Source organism: Rhinopithecus roxellana, chromosome 3, assembly GCF_007565055.1.
Source record: "Rhinopithecus roxellana isolate Shanxi Qingling chromosome 3, ASM756505v1, whole genome shotgun sequence".
Taxonomy (NCBI): domain Eukaryota; kingdom Metazoa; phylum Chordata; class Mammalia; order Primates; family Cercopithecidae; genus Rhinopithecus; species Rhinopithecus roxellana.
Window position 1 is genome coordinate 55,629,543 of NC_044551.1, and position 20,717 is coordinate 55,650,259.

The 20,717-nt window shown below is 41.1% G+C and overlaps 1 protein-coding gene across 2 annotated transcripts in view; it reads left to right on the forward strand.

Moving 5' to 3' along the window:
* The window catches only part of IPO11 (importin 11), a 234,481-nt gene that overhangs the window by 200,106 nt on the left and 13,658 nt on the right, over nucleotides 1-20,717 (forward strand). For both annotated transcript variants that reach the window (XM_010385211.2, XM_030926735.1), the window contains exon 29: nucleotides 1,754-1,838. In XM_010385211.2, coding sequence (XP_010383513.1) covers nucleotides 1,754-1,838 — 85 coding nt within the window. The remainder of the gene's footprint in view (nucleotides 1-1,753; nucleotides 1,839-20,717) is intronic.

The following is a 20,717-nucleotide window of genomic DNA, read 5'->3' on the forward strand; positions in this document are numbered from 1 at the left end:
TTACAGGTGTGCACTGCTGTTCTCGGTCTTAGGGTAATAAATCTTTTAATTTAGGGAAGACAGAACAGAGAGTATTCACTATATGAGTAAGTTAACAGATTTTGGAAAGCAGTGGAAGAATTTGATGCAAAATAAAGCATGCTTTCATGTAGATCCATAGTCACTGCATTTGGAATTCAAGTTTGCAACAGACATAAATTGACTAGTCTAAAGGAACCCCATATTATTATTCAGTTCTAAAATACAAAGTGGTATTTAGACCTTTTTAAGACATTTCACTTTATTAAATAGCTTTTGGGTTGATAGAATAGTGTAATTTTCTCACTTTGTGTCGGAGTCCATTGGCCAGCTACTTGTGCTACACTGTATTATATCATGGCAGACAAAAGCATTGCAGCCCCAGGTCAAGGACATGCAGTGAGTTAGGAATTGAGTTCCTGCCGTTTTTCAGGACTTCTGATTTCTAGCCTAAGGTTCTTTTTGATCCCACCAGTGGGCACTAACTGAATCAGAGGCAGTCACTCCAAACATTGCTTTTTTAATGATAGGAAATAGAAACGAAAGACACTTATTTCCACTGCAAGAATGAGCCTGATCAAGTTTTCTGGTATCAGCACCTGTGTTAGTTCTCTATTAAAAGCTATTTACACAGCTGAGTCAGGACTTGTCCTTCACCTGTACTTGCTACAAAGCAACAGAACCCAAACTTTCTTTGCCACTGTTTATTCATTAAGAACTTAGGATCATGCTGGGCGCGGTGTCTCACGCCTGTAATCCCAGCACTTTGGGAGGCCGAGGCGGGCGGATCACGAGGACAGGAGATCGAGACCATTCTGGCTAACACGGTGAAACCCCGTCTCTACTAAAAATACAGAAAATTAGCCGGGCGAGGTGGCGGGCACCTGTGGTCCCAGCTACTCGGGAGTCTGAGGCAGGAGAATGGCGTGAACCCAGGAGGCGGAGCTTGCAGTGAGCCGAGATTGTGCCACTGCACTCCAGCCTGGGTAAGAGCGAGACTCCATCTCAGGAAAGAAAAAAAAAGAACTTATGATCGTGTTGATAAATTACTGAATTCTCCTGTTACAAGTTAGGAAACAGTGGGGTTTGTTCCATCAGTTTGATTCACTAGACTGTTGATTTCTGGTCTCCCTAGAACCATTGTTGACTGAACAGGAAACTGTTTCTGTTTTCTCTGCTAATAGTAAAGAGCATGGTGCAGATATTCAAAATAAATGATTTGTAACTACCCAGAAAGTACAAGTGCTATCAGGGACAGATTCCTCATAGCACAGTAATGTCATTTGGAAACAAGGTAGATTATTACATAATTAATATGTTTGTGATATCTAAATTATTGCATGTATAAAATTCTGTAGATGTGAAAATTATGGGGAAGAAGAAGTATTTTTTAAGAGTTTATGTCATTTTTAAATAACATATAAAGGGTATGCATGCATTACTTTGTCAGCTGATGTTTCATTGTTTCAGAAGTTGCGTGTAAATAAATTACTATCTGAAATGCCCAAGAAAAATGCTGTAAAATGTTTTAGTGTGGCCCTTTTTATAGTGACATATCTTTTCATAATTCAAAAATTTTGTTAAATTTTAAATCTAAATTGTCTATTTCTCACATTTTGGTGTGAGAAACTAAGAACATAGAATTATTCATGTTCTTAGTGATTTTAAGGGCTTATTTTTAAGTGTATTATAGATATTTTTTATTTAAAACATGTTTTTTAAAAAATTATTATAGCTGTATGTTGATGTCTCATCTTGAGGAACCAAAAGTAACAGAAGATGAAGAACCACCCACAGAACAAGATAAGAGGAAAAAGATGGTAAGTTATAAAAGTAGCTTCTAAAAATGAACCATATATTATCATTTTCTGTAGGTTCAGAAATATCTCGTCTGTTTGTCCATCCAGCTATATATCTATCGATCTATCCCATGTTACAGAATTAATGTAAAGTGTACCCTAAAACAGATACGTTTTATTCCTAGTACAGAAAGTTGAGGATAACTTTTCATCTGAAATAGCTGTGGCTTGTCTTAGTGCAGAGCAGATGATTTAGTGTTTTACTTGTGGAAAGTGTGTGACCTGCAAACCTTATTTAAGTTGAAATGTGCGTTCTTCTGTTTTGAGGAGATGTGCTGAAATTTCCTTGCATTGCCTATTGTTTTATAGATCTTCACATGAACTTTTGCTGACCTGCATCACAGGGTTTTATAAAAATGCCCTTAAATTAACCACTAACTAGTAAACACCACTAATTCTCACCAGAGCAATCTGATAAGGGGAAAAGAACAAAAAAATAGGAAATACCTAAAATATCTTGCCTTTTAAAATTATATATAATCTTGAATGTTTAAATATTTATTTTGACCGTGAATATAAAATAGGTACATAGGAAACTTCTTCCCCTTTTGTTTTGGAATCTTTTCTTGTCTTCTGGCCTCATCGTTTAACTAACTTTATTATACCTTCTTTCCTCATTTGTAAAATGAAAACAATTGTATCTGCCTCATAGATAGAATAAATATTTAAAATGGTTATGGATACCTAGTAATTACTCTGTGTTAGCTATCATTTTAATCTGATCATTGTATTTACACCTTGCATTACAGCACGTTAGCCTTCAATGGCTTCATCCTTAGCTTATAGCTAACGTCCCACTGCTCTCAGAGCATGTGCAATGCTCTTCTTTTAAACTGTTTGAATTTAACTCATTTTACTTTGCTTTACGCTAGGTATCATCTCCCTAGCACATAGTGTAGAGGACAGGACAACATCCAGGAATTCTTAAGAGCTGAATTCTAGTCCTTTTTGTACTATTACTTGTAACTTTGAGCAAGTCACCTAGTCTTTGTAGATCCGTTTTGCCTCATCTGTGAAAAGCGGCAGAAATTGGATTAGCAAATTTCCAGGGCCTGTGAACTGAAAAATTACTGTTAAAACTCTTAATGTCATTCCTTTTCTTCCCCCAAAACAATGTTTATACATGTAGTAAGTCCTCATTTAACATCACTGATAGTTTCTTGGAAACTGTGACTTTAAACAGAACAACATACAATGAAACCAGTTGTACCATGGGCTAATTGATCTAAACAAGAAGCTCCTACAGCATATTTCTGGTCACAAAAACACCACCAAACTTCTAAATAAAGATCCAAAACACTTCTAATATTTAACATTGAAGTAAGTGTGAGCTGTACATACATTTAAGAAATATTAATAAAAACAAGTTAAATTATTTTCCCTCTTTTTTGGGGAATCAGTGAGTGATGATGGTTGTGGTGGTGAGTTAAATCAAGGAATAAATGTTTGCAAAGTGAAAATTGTAAGGAGCACCTCCTACTACCTTACAGTTGAAAAACACAAAGAACAGATCTGGCGAGCTTGCTGAAAGCTTTCATACAGCAGCATTTATATGCATTTGTATGACCGTAATTTGTATTCATTCATTCTTTCATTTTTCCAACCCACTTATTCTGCTTTAGGGTAGTGGGTAGCTGGAGCCTATCCTAGCAGCTATGGGTGCAAGACGGGAACCAGTCCTGGATAGGACACCATTTCCTGACAGGGTGCACTTGCACACACTCACACTCACTCAGATGGGAACAATTTAAACATGCCAGTTCACTTAATGTGCACCTCTTTGGGATGTGGGAGGAAACTAGAGTACCCAGAGAAAAGCCACACAGACATGGAGAGAACATGCAAACTCCACACAGACAGTGGCCTCAGCCCGAATCCATTTGTTTTTCTTATCAAAGTTATAATGAAATGATGTTAGCAAGGACCTGCTGCACAGTCATGCACTGCTCAACAACACAACATTTCGGTCAACAGCAGACTGCATACTGTAGTGGTCCGTAAGATTGTGATACCATATTTTTACTGTACCTTTTATGTGTTTTGATGTGTTTAGATACATAGATGCCACTTTGTTACAGTTGCCTACGGTATTCGCTACAGTAACGTGCCATACAGATTTGTTGCCTAGGAGCAATAGGTTATACCATATAGCCTAGGTGTGTAGTAGGCTGTACCATCTAGATTCCTGTAAGCACACTCCATGATATTTACACGGGGAACTTGCCTAACCATGCATTTCTCAGAACATATCCTCATCTTTAAGCAATGTATGACTATATTCCTTTGAAATTAAACTGTTGTGTGTTTTTTTTTGTTTTGTTTTGTTTTTTGTTTTGCAATGGAGTCTCACTCTGTCACCCAGGCTGGAGTGCAGTGATATGATCTCAGCTCACTGCAACCTCTGCCTCCCAGGTTCAAGCAATTCTCATGCCTCAGCCTCCCGAGTAGCTGGGACTACAGGTGGTGGATACACACTGTTACGTTTATTAAGACCCATAGAATAGACTACAGGTGCATGCCACCATGTTCGGCTAATTTTTTTGGTTTTTTTAGTAGGCATGGGGTTTTGCCGTGTTGGCCAAGCTGGTCTCGAACTCTTTACCTCAGGTGATCTGCCCACCTTGCCTCCCAAAGTGCTGGGATTGCAGGTGTGAGCCACCATCCCTCTCCTATGTGGTATCTTAAATACATGGAAAGTATTTTTTTTTTCACCCACAGTAATAATAACCTTTAAGTATAGCCTAACATTTGTCTTTCTGCCACTCACACCCCCACTTTATCATTCTAATTATATGTAGTATTGGTTTATAGAACAACCATTATTTTTTTAAGTGGCTGATTTTATTTGAAGTTATTTACTACAGTAGGTATTTAATATAGATTTATATTGTCATCTCTAGTAAGATTTCTAGTACCTTGGTCTTGCTCTTGGATACCCACTGCTCTTGGATATGCTGAGGATACCACAGCAGTTTTTGACTGAAGCTGGGATTGTGTATTGTAACATTTAATAAATCTAATTATGAATTCATGCTAATTTTCCAACAACTTTAAACAAATAAAATTTGTTTCACTTGTCTCTTAGAATTATAAGTTAATGTATTTTTTCAGTAATTATGTCATTCTTGAACTGTGTTGTCTATAACATTAGACATTTTTTGAGAACTATCCAGTGATATCTTGGTTGTTTCTTCAAAGGGAAAGAGTAAGTATTTGCTGGTAAATGGTTATGCATTATTCTTTACAAAAAAAAAAAAAATTAGCAGCAAAGGTTTTTCTCATTTTAAAATGAAATTATTTACTAGGAAGAAAAATATAGCTGCTTAGTTCCAAGGTCACATAAATGAAAATTTGATTGACTTACTGTTGTTGTCTTAATGTAGTCCCTAAAATGTGGTGTCTGTGTTTCAGCAGCTACTTTGGTAGAGAATAGCAGTAGTGATTGTAGTTCAGAAAGGCAGATGATTAATATTATATCAAATGTGCCAAATAATTTCCCATAGGTTTCTGAGAATTCTCTATGTTTTATTTCAAATAAGGATGAAATTTACACTCAGGAAAGCTATTAAGCTGTCCAGACTTTTGATCTCCCTTTTCATTCAGCCTCTCTCTCTACCTTTCATTGCAGTGAAATAATACTTAGAGTAGCAAATGCAGCTCAAGCATTTCATTTAATATATGTTTCCTTTCTGTCCAGTGTAGTATTATAGTAGAATAATTCATGACCTTTACTATAAAGACTTGAGCTAATATATTAATATCTTAAGTTTTTTGTAAATTTTTGAAATCTGACTTATAGTCACTTATAAGTTGTAATTTCCAAATTCTAGTTTTGAGCACTTGAATGCTTTCTCGCAACTCTATGATACCAGCTAACAAAGTATTATTATTATTTCGTATTTATTTATTTATTTTTTGAGATAGTCTTGCTCTGTTGTCCATGCTGGAGTGCAGTGGGTGCAAACATGGTTTCCTCAGCCTCGACGTCCTGGGCTCAAAGAACCCTCCTGTCTCAGCTTCCTGTGTCCCCTACACTAATTTTTACATGTTTTGTGGAGACAGGGTACCACTTGGTTGCTTAGGTTGGTCTCAAACTCTTAGGCTCAAGAGATCCTCCCTTGTCAGCCTCCCAAAGTGCTGGGATTACAGGTATGAACCACTCGACCCTCCCTATTTTTTCATATTTATTATTACTTTTTTTTTTTTTAATGGGCAAATGAAAACTGTATGGATCTATGGTATACAACATGGTGTTTTAAAATATGTGTATATTGCGGAATGGCTGAATCAAGCTAATGAGCATATCTGTTACCAGTTGAGCTCATTCAGAACAAGAAGAGTTGGGCCAGGCGTGGTGGCTTATGCCTGTAATCCCAGCACTTTGGGAGGCCGAGGTGGGCAGATCTCTTGAGCCTAGGAGTTCAAGACCAGCCTGAGCAACATAGGTGAATCCCGCCTCTACAAAAAAAAAAAAAAATAGCTGGACGTGGTGGCATGAACCTGTAGTCCCAGCTACTTGGGAGGCTGAGGTGGGAGGATTGCTTGAACCTAGGAGACGGAGGTTACAGTGAGCCAAAATCATGCCACTGCTACTCCAGCCTGGGCAACAAAACAAGACCCTATCTCAAAAAAAATTTAAAAAAAGGAAAACCCTTATGTCTCATTACAAACCACTGAAGTTGAAATGTGGAGGGCCAGGCACGGTGGCTCACATCTGTAATCCCAGCACTTTGGGAGGCCGAGGCAGGCAGATCAATAGGTCAGGAGATCGAGACCACCCTGGCTAACATGGTGAAACCCTGTCTCTACTAAAAATACAAAAAAATTAGCTGGGTGTGATGGCATGCTCCTGTAGTCCCAGCTGCTGGGGAGACTGAGGCAGGAGAATCGCGTGAACCTGGGAGGCGGAGCTTGCAGTGAGCCGAGGTCGCGCCACTGTACTCCAGCCTGGATAACAGAGCAAGACTCAGTCTCCAAAAAAAAAAAAAAAAAAAAAAAAAAAATGTGTACATTATCATTTGAATGTATTTTAAATTGAACCATATATATGGCAAACATAATCCACAGCTTTACTTAGCTTTTTAATGCAACCATGTATATGTATGTAGACTGCAGCTCTGGCAAGCTTTGGCATTATAGTCTTCTGCCTAGGCTCTAGCATATGTAAGTAAACTATACGTTAGATTGAGTTGCATTTTATTTCATAAATTTATAAGTACATCCTAAGTTTCATGCCAAACGAAACAAATCCTGAGCATGGCTTTTGTATTGTCTTAGTGATTACAGTTTCTCTACTGCTCTTGAGGATGGAATTGTCCTGCTATCAGAGCCTACACATAGCTAACATTTTTCTCTTAGAGCAGAGACATATCCCTCAGCTCCCCCTCCCTGCTTTACCCTCCTTTACTCATCAACTCTCTGAAAACTTTTATTTTATCTAACTTTTGGATCTAGAAGGTTTCTTTAGACTTGCACTTACTAGAATTTAGAATACATCATCAGAAGGAAAGTGACACTGTTATGAATTGAAAACATTTCATGAGGTTTTCTGCAAATCTTTATTCCAAATATAATGTCAACAGGGCACCCTGTGGTAGTGGCTTGGAGTGGGAGTGGCTTGGGGTGGCTTGGGGTCAAGTTTAAAAACCTGACCACTGAAAACCAGTAGATTGATTCCTTTGCCTTCTCCCATTTGCTTCTAGAAAACCTCAACAGAACTACTATAAAGATAGAATTGTATTGGTACTGATAAGGTACTGTGATGTTCTTAATTAAATATCAGTAATTTTTAAATGTATGCATAAAATACATTTTCCTTTTGCAAATAATAATATGAGAATAATTCATCATCATATTGGTGGCTTCAGAACTGCCCTTTGAGAATCCTTACCTTATAGCGTTCAGTAATCAAGATAAATTATAGCATTGTTGAAAATACTTTTGTATTCAGCTTACATGCACTGCCACTCAGGTTATGAGTTGAGAGGTTTTTTTTTTTTCTCAACTTGCACAGTTAACATCTATGCTTCTATTGTCATGCCACATCTCTTTTTTTGTTTTTTGTTTTTGTTTTTTTTTTTTTTGGAGAGTCTTATTCCGTCACCCAGGCTGGTGTGCAGTGGTGCTATCTCAGCTCACTACAACGTCTGCCTCAGCCTCCCAAGTAGCTGGGATTAAAGGTGTGCACCACCACTGCCAGCTGATTTTTGTATTTTTAGGTTAGAGACGGGGTTTCACCATGTTGACCAGGCCGGTCCTGAACTCCTGGCCTCAAGTGATCCACCCGCTTTGGCCTCCCAAAGTGCTGGGATTATACAGGCATGAGCCACCACTGTGGCCTCTGATGCCACATCTTGACCCCAAACCTTGAACTCCAACATTTCTCTCTCATCATGGTCTCTTCTTCCTTACTAAGCATTCCTTTTCTTTTGGTAGATCTATTCTGAATGTTTTCTGGAGCCCTACAATTTTTCCTTACTTTGTCCTCTTAAATCCTAGAATCCCACATTCTTTACTGTTTTTACCTTTGTACAAGCCATATCCCTCACCCTGTCTATTTCAGACTTACTGGATCTGGGGGCCTGGGAACCAGGCATACATATTTTCTAAAAGCTTCACATGTTCTTTTGGTGTACAACCAGGGTTGAAAACCACTAGAATAAGAATTAAACCCCTTGACACTCTTTTAAGAAAGACCTCTACAGTCTGCCTCCTTTTAAACCTTGTCCTGTATTCTCATTCTGTCTCCTTCACTGGCTAAACCAAATGACTTGTCTCCACACGTTATGTGGTTTCTGCCTCTATTACATGCTAGTCCTCCATCTGGAATAGTCCTTTTGTCCCTTTTCTCTCCACTGAGCTTTTGCATTTGCCATTTTAATTCCCATATATGCCATGTCCCCCACATAGACACAACCTCCCCCACTGTCCACATCCTGTACCACAGTGTTACATTTGTTACAGCTGATGAACCTACATTGACACATCACCGAAAATGCATAGTTTATGTTAGGGTTTACTCTGGTATTGTACATTCTATGGGTCTTAATAAAAGTATAACGGTGTGTATCCACCATTGTAGTATCATATGTAAGAGTTTCACTGCCTTCAAAATCCTCTGTTTTTGAAGGATTTTGTTTGTTCTGCCTATTCCTCCCTCCCTCCCCTGAGCCCCTGGTGTTTTTACTGTCTCCATCGTTTTTTCTTTTCTGGAATGTTATTTAGTAGGACTCAAACAATATGTAGCCTCATATGATTTTTAGTCAGAAAGTTAGCAGAGTGTGATGTTGCAGCTAATGCATGTTGCCACTAGTCTACTGGCTCACCATGTTGGTGTGGGGAAGCAGCTGGAAGTGCAGCAACTCCACATACTGCCACATCCTCTCTAGCTTCTCTTACTTCAGAGCCAGGCACATGCCTAGTTTCGTAATGAAGACATTGGCTTCTCTTAGAAGATATCTCATCAGCAAAGTTGAAGACTTGTAAGTGATGAGAGGCTGAAGGGTGTTGCCATATGTTCTTACAGGTTCTGCTATTTCTTGCAGTTTCACTTTGCCCTGTCCCTTGGGCCATATGACTTCAGGCTGTAGCATCACCAGCACAAAAAGAAACAGCCTTCCATGGACTAGACGTTTTACTGGCTCTCACAATCATGGAAGATCAAATCCCTATAATAAAGCCCATGTATATGATTGATAGAAGCTTCCCAGTGCCTAACAGCTTGTGTGATGTATCTCAGGTGCTCAGCAGTGTTTACTGAATGGATAAGTGACTGGATGAACCAATGAATGAATGAGACACACAGTCTCTGCCCTCAAGGAACTCCTAGACCAGTGTGGAGACAGAACTGAGATGTAGGGCCGACAACACAAGTTGTGTCATTTTGACATCTCTAGTGGAGCAGTCTGGAGAAGAGCTGGGCCTGCCACTAGGCTTCCCTGTCACCAGTGTCTCCCTGGTTTGGGTTTATGCTGGGTGAGGTGATGGGCACTTCATTAGACTGCTATGTCAGTTGGTGTCCCCAGAGATCTGGGAGCACATAATTCAGTGTCCTAGTGTCCAGTAGGTGACTGCAAAGCTTGTTCCTGAAAATGAGATTCTAACTGTTGTGCGTCCAGCTGCTGCAGCAAATATGAAGTCAACTCACAGTTAAATGTGTGGGTCTGCTGTGGCACCTGCTCCTGGGACCACATTGGATGTGGCCATTGGTGATACTGTAATTGTAGCAGTTCCATTTAGGGAAGCACTGCCTAGCTCTCAGGAGGGAATAACAGCAGTCACGGGTGAGGCAACTCCAGTTGTTGGCATCCACTGGCTGCCCCGGCCCACCAAGCCACAGTGGCCGCAATAGATTAGGTACTTGTAATATTACTGGATGTTTTTTATGATACTGTTTGAGTGAATAAAAGCATAGGCTTGAATGCTTTATAGTCGTTAACATAGAGGTACTCATATGTTAGTGTTAGACTCATGTCACTTTATTGCTTGCCATCTGATTCTTTTTTTTCCTTCAAAAATTACTGAAATAATTTTGTTTCTTTCTTTATCCTTTGGCACATGATGATCTTTACAAAGTTTGTAGATAGATAATGGGATAAGTAGAAAGCAGTGTATTGTTGTTTAATGTACTTTTTCTTAATTATGAGTGAGACTAAGAATTTTTTAGATGTTTATAGCTCATTGATTTTTTTTGTTTGATGAATGGCTTGTTCATATCTCCCTCTCACACACAATTTTTTACTGGACATTTTGTTTGATTATCTGCTTCTGAATAAGAGTCCCATGGTAGATTTTATTTCCCAAGAATAGCCATAATAATATCTCCTATTCCACATGCTCCTTTTTTTTTTTTTTTTTTTTGAGGCAGGATCTCATTTTCTCACCCAGTCTGGAGTGCAGTGGTGTGATCTGGTTCACTGCAACCTCTATCTAATGGGCCCAAGCTTCCTCCCACCTCAGCCCTCCAAGTAGCAGGGACTACAAGTGCACACCACCATGCCTGGCTAATTTTCATATTTTTTGTAGAGAAGAGCTTTTGCCGTGTTGCCCAGGCTGGTCTTGAACTCCTGAGCTCAAGTACACTGGGATTACAGGTATGAGCTACAATGCCTGGCACACATGCTCTTCTGTAAAATGTGATTTTGACATTCTTCCTCATTGGCAGGTTGGGTCTATATTCCTTCCCTTTGAAACTGGGCAAATTTGCTGATGGTTTATGACTTCCCAAGTCTCGATTATAAGATACAGCTTCCACCTGGTTCTCTAGGGACACTTGTACTTGGAAAGCAGCCACCATACTATAAAGAAGCCCATAAATCCATAAGAAGTAGGCCTCATTTTCCGCAGCTGAGGTCCCAGTTGACAGCCGGCATTAACTACTGAACTCATGAAACAGTGACCCTTAAGATAATTCCAGGCTGGGCGCGGTGGCTCACACCTGTAATCTCAGCACTTTAGGAGGCCAAGGCGGGCAGATCACGAGGTCAGTAGATCAGACCATCCTGGCTAACACGGTGAAACCTCATCTCTACTAAAAATACAAAAAATTAACCAGGCATGGTGGCGGGCACCTGCAGTCCCAGCTACTCAGGAGGCTGAGGCAGGAGAATGGTGTGAACCCAGGATGGGAAGCAGAGCTTGCAGTGAGCTGAGATTGTGCCACTGCACTCCAGCCTGGGTGAAAGAGCAAGACTCCATCTCAAAAAAAAAAAAAAAAGAAGGGCCTGTGTCACCCTGAGCCTTCAAGTCTTCCCTGTATATATCCTAGCCACTTTAATTTTTACAGGAAACCTTGCAAGGTGAAATTACCTATGACAGACTTTAAAACAGTTGTGCAGTTTTATCTTTATTTTTTCACATGTGCATTGTGTGTGAACATCATATTAATAAATCATCTGATTTTCTGGAGATGTCCCCTTGGAATAAAGTACTTTAAAATAAAACACATAGAAAAGGAAAGCTTTTGTTATATAAACTATTCAGATGTTATTTATGACTTCCTTTGAACTTAAGAGTTGATTTCATCCCCACAACTGTCTTACTGCGCTGGAAGAAACCTGATGAGTTTCTTAACCTTACTTCAAAATGGCTTTGTGTCATTGTGTGAATTAAATTGAGGTAACTTTTACATACAAACAAAGAAGAGGAAGGATCTTTGTTTAATAGTGGTTCTCAGCTGGGTACTCTATTGCCCTGCTCCTTGCCCCTCCCTGCCAGCATTGTCATTACAGGACAGGGAAGTGCTACTGGCAGTAATGAGTGGGAGCCAAGGCTGTTGCTAAAGTTCTGCAATACTTAGAACTGAAATGGGAGAGTTTGCTGACGCCCCTCAACAGGATATGCAACAGAGGTGTGACTTATCCACAAGTGCTCAAACCCCTTGCGGGAGGGGGAGCATGCAGACAAGTAGGTGCAGGAGCCAGGGCAAGTACCCCTGGGCTCTGACCCTATGACAACATCCAGGGGTGGTAGCCTGCAACTCCCAAAACCCAAGTGTGTGTGTGTGTTACAGTCCACTTTTAGCTTTGCTGTCTGCAGGCAGCTTGAGCGTTAACCAGCTCAGTGCCCTCTTAGTACCCAGGTCCTTGTCTGGCATCCAGGAAGAATCAGCTCACACACAGACTTGAAGATGGTGAATGTGGGGGTTTTATTGAGTGGTGGAGGTGGCTCTTAGATGTACAGGGAGCTGGAAAGGGTATGTGCCGAGACCAGCTTGGTCTGGGAGACCCTAACCCAGTGGCGCTAGAGGAATTAAAGACACATACACAGAAAGAGAGGTGTGAAGTGGGAAATCAGGGGTCTCACAGCCTTCAGAGCTGAGAGCCCCAACAGAGATTTACCCACATATTTATTAACAGCAAACCAGTCATTAGCATTGTTTCTATAGATATTAAATTAACTAAAAGTATCCCTTATGGGAAACGAAGGGATGGGCCAAATTAAAGGAATAGGTTGGGCTTGGTTCACTGCAGCAGGAACACGCCCTTAAGACACAGATCGATCATGCTAATTGTGACTTAACAATGCCTTTAAGCAGTTTTCCACCCTGGGCGGGCCAGGTGTTCCTTGCCCTCAATCCCGTAAACCCCCAACCTTCCAGCTTGGGCGTTAGGGCCATTATGGACATGTTACAGTGCTGCAGAGATTTTATTTATGGCCAGTCTTGGGACCAGTTTATGGCCAGACTTTGGGGGGCTTGCTCCCAACATGTCTCCCTTCTTTGATTTGCAAAGAGATAAAAGGGCAGCTTTGGTGTGAGCTACTTCTTGCGGGAGTCGGGATCCACATCTGCAAACTATACAAAGACAAACAACATAGATTAAAAGCATGATTGTTGTTGAAAGCACAGAGCTTCCAGGTGTTTTTATCCATTTTTAATGAGTTACTAGCTGCTAATTTGTCTGCAGCTCCTTTAAGCACTCAGTGCCTGGCATTAAGGTCAGGTGTGCCTGGGATGCTTTAAATATTTGTTTGTTTTTTAAATTTTGCTGTATTCAAAAACAAGTTTGTAGAGTGTCCTTCTAGATGCTTTTTTATTCTTTCCCAAATTTTGATCTTATTAAGAGCATTTAATAGTTTCTACAAATCCTTCTGTTAAGCTCCTAGAGCGGTCCATATCATTTGAGGTTGAGGTGCCACTAAACCATCATGGTTCCAAGTAACAGAAACTTTTGCCATACTTCTTATCATTTCTACCATCTGACCATTTTGTTCAGATCATCTGAAGGTAGTGTGACCCTGGCACGCAGACTGAGAGGTGCAATTCAAGCTAAACATCCCCTTAGGGGACCAATTAATAATGATTCCATAGGAATCGTTGTACAGCACCTTTGCCTGTTCTGCAATGCAATCTTCCTAAACAAGTACGTTCATTTTTTCTAACTGGGTCCAATCCTGTTTACAAATAGGTTTTTGAGGGCGGTATGTCTCAATTATAGGAGCGGATTTATTATGGTAAATACTGAGATCAGAAAGCATGTGTAACTGTGTCAGAGTGATTGCATCTAGGCATTATTGCCAGCCAAGATTGATAAATGTACCCAATAAGTATAATTGTTCTCTGTGTCAGCCCTTATTGAAGGAATACTCACAGGAGTGGTAATAACCGCTATCATAGCTACCATTAAATTATTCATTGTGACTGGTTGTCCTGCTTTCCTCAGGTTTTCTTCTGCCATCTGTGACAGCTTCTTGATCTGTCCCCAGGTGGGTGGCTGTGTTCGACAGGTGTTGCTCGTGACAGTTGGGGTCCTCCTCAGCGTCAGCCTCAACATGGCTGCAACCGGGGGGTCCTCGGGATCCTCCCGGAATCTCCTCCTCGACATCTGGCTCATGATAAGGTTTCAGGTGTCTTGATGGTATCCAAATTGGCTGTTGATTTTGGCCTGGAGAAATACAAGCATAACCTCTACCCCAAGTTATTATTTTACCTATTTCTTAACTTTTTGTTATTGGATCTTTTCACCAAATAATGCTAGATTCAATTGTGTATGGGCTGCCCAGTAATCCCTATTTCTCCTCCTTTTTTGTTTTTGTCATCAATTGATCTTGTGTATGAAATCATAACTGAGCATTTTCAATTAACTGTGTGGAGTGAACCACGTATGAAGAATCAGAAATCACATTAATAGGCATATCAAAAGCAGTCAATACGTCAATTACAGCTACAAGCTCCATTTTTTGAGCTGAAGTGTAGGGTGTCGGGAAAACTTTACTTTTTGAGCCCAAATAAGAAGCTTTACCATTACTAGACCCGTCTGTAAAAACATTCTCAACATCTTCAGTTGGTTTAAATTTAGTTATTTTAGGGAGAATCCAGTTAGTTAATTTCAAAAACTGAAACAGGTTCGTTTTAGGAAAATGATTATTGAGAATACCCACAAAATCAGCTAAATGGGTTTGCCCAGTAAGACTGTTTATGAAGGCTTGCTGTATTTTTGCCTTCGTGAGAGGGACAATAATATTTCCAGGATCATATCCATGTAATTTAACAATGCGAGTTCTCCCAATCCCTGTCATAGTAGCGATTTGATCTAAATATGTGAATTAGTATGTGGAAGAAAAAGCCACTCTACTAAGTCCTGTTCTTGGACAGTAACACCAGTACGTGAATGCTGAGTTGAAAAAATTAGCAAATCTAGAGTCTTCTCTGGATCTATTTATCTGAGCTTTATGGACTTGCTTTTCAATCAGTTGTAACTCTGCCTCAGCCTGTTTTGTTAATTGCCTAGGGCTAGTGAGACTAGGATTTCTTCTAAGGATAGAAAACAGATTACTCATGGCATAGATAGAAATGCCTAAAGCAGGTCATATCCAGTGAATATCCCCTAGTAATTTTTGAAAATAATTTAATATTTTTAATTTATCCCTACGTGTGTTTACTTTCTGTGGCACAATAGTGTCATTTGCTAAGGTCCCCAAGTAGGAATAAGGAGTAGTAGTCTGAATTTTGTCAGGAGCTATCATTAAACCAGCACAAGAAATTGAATTTTACAAGTGATCATTGTCTTAATTTCATTTAATGTAACTTAATTTAGGAGAGCTAAGTAATTAAACATGAGGCCAAAGTACATAAGAAAGCGGCAGCCCTTTATTGCAAATATGCACACACTCTCAGGAGAGGTTCTCTGGTCCTTAGGTGTGGGGGGCCAGGGAAGTCGCACTGGCGCTCTCGGGTGAGGTTCTCCGGTCCACGAATTCGGGGGCCAAAGAAGTCACGCCGGCTCCTGCCGGCAGCGGACTTTTATGCATTGGTACTGGAAGGGGGAGGGCAGTGAGCAGGATAAGGGCGTGATAGGGGCGTCTCCAAAGGCATGGCCGGGTAAGTTTCGATCTCTTCGGATTGACGTCACCTGGCGCATGCTCGGTTTATCTGCATCTTCCCGGGCGCGGGCTGCATTTTCCCACGCGCAGGAAAGTTGATGAGGAAGAACCCGGAAGCAACATGGATGGTGCCTTCTTGTTCACCTTCCTCCATCTTGTCCTTTCTCCCTCACCCAAACAATCATAACATTGGAGTAATATTTCTCGAGTGGGGGCAGCACAAAGTATATCATCCATATAGTGAATAATGTAACACTGAAAATTTTTTACGAGTAGGTTCAATTGCTTGCCCCACACACATCTGGCAAATGGTAGGGCTGTTCAACATGCCCTGTGGCAACACTTTCCAGTGATAACGCTTAGCAGGCTGCAGGTTGTTTACTGCAGGAATTGTAAATGCAAACCGTTCACAGTCTTGCTCAGCTAAAGGGATAGTAAAGAAACAGTCTTTTAAATCTATGACTATTAAAGACCATTTTTTTGGAATTGTAGCAGGAGAAGGCAATCCTGGCTGTAAAGCTCCCATAGGTTGTATATCTGAATTGATGGCTCTTAAGTCAGTTAACATTCTCCATTTACCTGATTTTTTGTTAATTATGAAAGCTGGAGAATTCCAAGGAGAAAATGTTGGAACTATGTGCCCATTTTCTAATCGTTCAGCAACTAATTTCTCTAAAGCCTCCAGTTTTTCTTTACTTAGTGGCCGTTGTTCTATCCAAATTGGCTTATCTGTTAACCATTTTAAAGGTATAGGTTCTGGAGGCTTAACAATGGCCGCCATCAAAAATTTTTTCCTAGTCTTTGGTGGGAACTTGGTTTTTCCACTTGAAGTGGTTCTTTCAAACCTTGCAATTTTTTTTCTAGTCCCATACCAGGGACATACTCATTTCATATATCATATATTGACTTTGAGGGCTATATAATTTTTCTGGAATTAGAACTTGTGCTCCCCATTGTTGTAATAAATCTCTTCCCCATAAATTTATAGGTACAGAAGTTATAATTGGTTGAATAGTCCCAGGTTGTCCATCAGGCCCTTCACAATGCAGAATGTAACTACTTTGATATACTTCATTGGCTTTACCAACTCCAACCACGTTATATTGAGCAGGTTGAATTGGCCACGTGTACGGCCAGTGCTGTAGAGAAATGATTGAAATGTCTGCCCGTGTATCTGCCAAACCTTTAAATTTCTTTCTTTGAATAGTTATTTCACAGGTAGGATGCTTATCAGTAATTTGATTTACCCAGTAAGCTGCTTTGCCTTGTTTATTTGTGCTTCCAAATCCTCCTGTTCATTTAATTTCACTTTTTCCCATTCGCACATATGGCAGTATCAGTAGCTGTGCTATGCACTCTCCTGGCTCTACTATTCAAGGAACAGAAGTAGATACAACAATTTGAATTTCCCCATTATAAGCTGAATCAATGACTCCTGAATGTATTTGTACGCCTTTTAAACTTAAACTAGACTTTCCTAAAAGTAATCCTATTGTCCCTGCTGGCAAGGGTCCACAGATTCCTGTTGGTACGTTTTGCAGGGGTTCACCAGGCAGAAGGCCCACAGCTTTTGTGCAGCATAAATCTACTGTAGCACTACTGGCTGTGGCGGGGGACAGACATTGTACAGGGGTGAGGGAATGGCCTGAGCTAGAAATGCCCCGGTTTAGAACGGGGCCCGGGACGGGCCCCTCATGGTGTTTCCCGAAATCGGGTTCCCTTCTTTATCAAACTTAGAGTGACACTGACTAGCCTAGTGTTTTCCTTTTTTACATTTTGGACATATTTCAGGCTCAACAGTTTTCTTTTTTCCCCTATCTGGCAGCCTGACTCACTGATTTTTTCTACCTTCTCTTTTAGTATGACCATGCTCCCCACAATTAAAACAAGCTCCAGGAAATTGAGTATTTCCGTTATCCACTCTCAGTCCTGCCATTGCCTGTGCCAACAAGGTAGCTTTATGCAGATTACCTCGATACCATCACAGGCCTTGATATAATCAACTAAATGTGTTTTCCCTCTAATAGGTCGCAGAGCAGCCTGGCAATCGGGATTAGCATTGTTGAAAGCTAATAACTGCAACACTATATCCTGAGCAGCCGAATCTGCAATAATCTTAAGAGACTCCTGTAACTGAGCTGTAAAATCAACATATGGTTCTCTGGGTCCCTGTTTTATAGCACCGAAGGAAGGGTATTGTTCTCCACCTGAAGTGATTTTTTTCCCAAACTCTAATGCACACTCCTCTAAGCTGTTCTATGGCATCATCCTGCATGACCAGTTGTGCATCTAAACCAGTCTAGCCACTAACCCCCAAAAGTTGGTCTGCAGTTGTATTAATTTGAGGTTGGGCCTGGGCATTGCAAACAGCCTGAATGGAAGCTTCGTCTGCCCACCAAGTTTTAAACTGTAAGAACCAAGCAGGAGTTAGACAAGCTCGAGTAAGAACATCCCAGTCAGTAGGAATCATCCGACTGGAAACAATAACATTCTTTTAACAGTCCCATTACAAAAGGAGAACCTGGTCCATACTGATTTATTGCTTGTTTTAATTATTTGAGTAATTTAAAAGGAAAAGACTCAAATGTAGCTATAATACTTCCCTCTTGATCTGTGGGGGGTGTATTCTAACAGGAAACTGCCAAGCCTCTAAATCACCTTCTTGTCTAGCTTGCTGAATTCCTACCTGAATAGAAGTAAGAGCGGTCACTCAAGGCGCTGCTCAAGCAGTCACTGGGACAACTACTTTTCGCCAAGTGTCCTCCAGAAAAGAAAGATTTAGGGGGTCATTTTCTTCAAAATAATGAGGAGGGGTTGCAGAAGTGTAGGGATGAACCTCTCCTTCCCTTGCCACTTTAGCTTTAGTTGGCAAATAAACTTGCTCTGTAACCTCTTCTGTTACTTTGCTATACTCTTGTTCCTCCTCGTTATCAGTGTGAAAAAGTTCCAAGGCTGGAATGAACCAGATCCCAAACCTGTCCCATTGTTACCCTGATGCTTCCAGGCTACCCTTCTTACTCACCACGGGGTTTGCTTTGAGAGTACTGGGGTGTCCTCTAGCTAGTTTTCCATTACAGCCATCACTTGGCGACCCTTCTGATTTGTTTTTCTAAGACCACCAGAGCGGGCACAAAAGAACCAGCGAGCAGGGAAGGGTAGGAGCAAAACTGCAAATTTATTTTTTGGTCACCCAGCTTCAAGGAAGAAGGTGTGGGGGTGAGGTCTGTCGGCCTCCAGCAAAGGAGGCCAAGAGAGTCACCCGGTGGAGCTCTCGGGCAGAGTTCCTGATACAGTCCCGACTGGGGGCTGGGAAGTCCACGCAGCGCGCTGGCCAGGAGCGGCTTTTCTAGGAGTGGGAGGGCAATAGGCGGGGCACGGGCGTGTTGGGGGGCGCTCCGCAGGTGCGACCAGGTAAATCTTGGTCTCTTCGGATTGACGTCACCTGGCGCATGCCCGGTTGGTCTGCACCTTTCCCGGGTGCCAGCTGCATTTTCGCGTGCGCGGGAAAAGTTGGTGATGAAGAACCCGGAAGTGCGCCATCTTGCCTCCATTCATCCAAACACCTTCCACCTGGATTCAAGCCCCCACGAATGGACGCCACTTGCTGAGACCAGCTCAGTTGGGGAGACCCTAACCCAGTGGCACTAGAGGAATTAAAGACACACACACAGAAATAGAGAGGTGTGAAGTGGGAAATCAGGGGTCTCACAGCCTTCAGAGCTGAGAACTCCGAACAGAGATTTACCCACATATTTATTAACAGCAAACCAGTCATTAGCATTGTTTCTATAGATATTAAATTAACGAATAGTATCCCTTATGGGAAACGAAGGGAGGGGCCGAATTAAAGGAATAGGTTGGGCTTGGTTCACTGCAGTAGGAACACACCCTTAAGACACAGATCGCTCATGCTAATTGTTTGTGGCTTAACAATGCCTTTAAGTGGTTTTCCGCCCTGGGCAGGACAGGTGGATTGGGGTTTATATAGGTACAGGATAGCAGGTGTAGTGGGCCATACGGAAACTTTTGGGCATGAAAACAGGAGTGCCTGTTCCCATTTAGGGCGCCAGGTTTCCAGGCTTGAGGGTGTGGGCCTTTGCTGGGGAACCGCCCTCTTCTACCCAGTATTTCCGTTTCCTGTCTGTATCAGAACAACGCCCCCCTATTAAAAAGAATTGTCTACCCAATGTTTGATGGTGCCACGTTTGAGAAACCCTGAATTTAAGCCACTCATGTTTTGTTGGTGTAATTTTGTTTGAGTTTAGATTTTGCAAGTATAATTATCTTGTTTCACTGAGCAGTGGGTAGTTGTAGGAGTGCCATTCAAGAAGTATTTATTAGGTGCATACCACGTGCTAAAATAGCAAATGGCTTATAGAGGGCCTTGTATGCCATAAGTGTAGCAGGCAGAATAATCTCTCTCATCCCCCAAGGATGTGCATGTCCTAATCCCTGGAACCTGTGAATATATTTCATGTATCAAAGAACAAAATTTCAACAAAGTGAGTTTCAAAGATTTAATTAGTTTTTATTAGTGATTCATGAATCAGGCAGCATCCAGTCTGCAAAACAGATAGGAGCTCTGAGGAGGTGGTGGAAGAGTTGGTTTTTGTAAGGGAACTTGAGCAGGAACAAGTAAACAGCATAGTACAAAAAGTGGATTGGTTAACATTTGGTTACTTTCCTTGGATGGGCTAAGGGAAAGGGTGCTTCCTTATCATGCTATCTCAGGTTTACTGGGCCTCTTTCGATTGGTTACTGTGAATCTCATTTTTAGAAAACTGGTCTGTTTTGAAATTTAGTTTGATTACATGGCATCTAGCACAAGTGACTCCATTCTGGTTATTTAAGACGTGACAAAATGGAATTTGCTGATCAAAGATAGGTACATTTGGATTATCTTGATAGGTACATGTGTCATGACAGGTCATTAAAAGTGGAAGACGGGTGGAAGGGGAAGTGGGGAGGAGGGAAGAGGGTGGCAGTGGTGCAGAACAGAGAGGAGGAGGAGCCAGAACA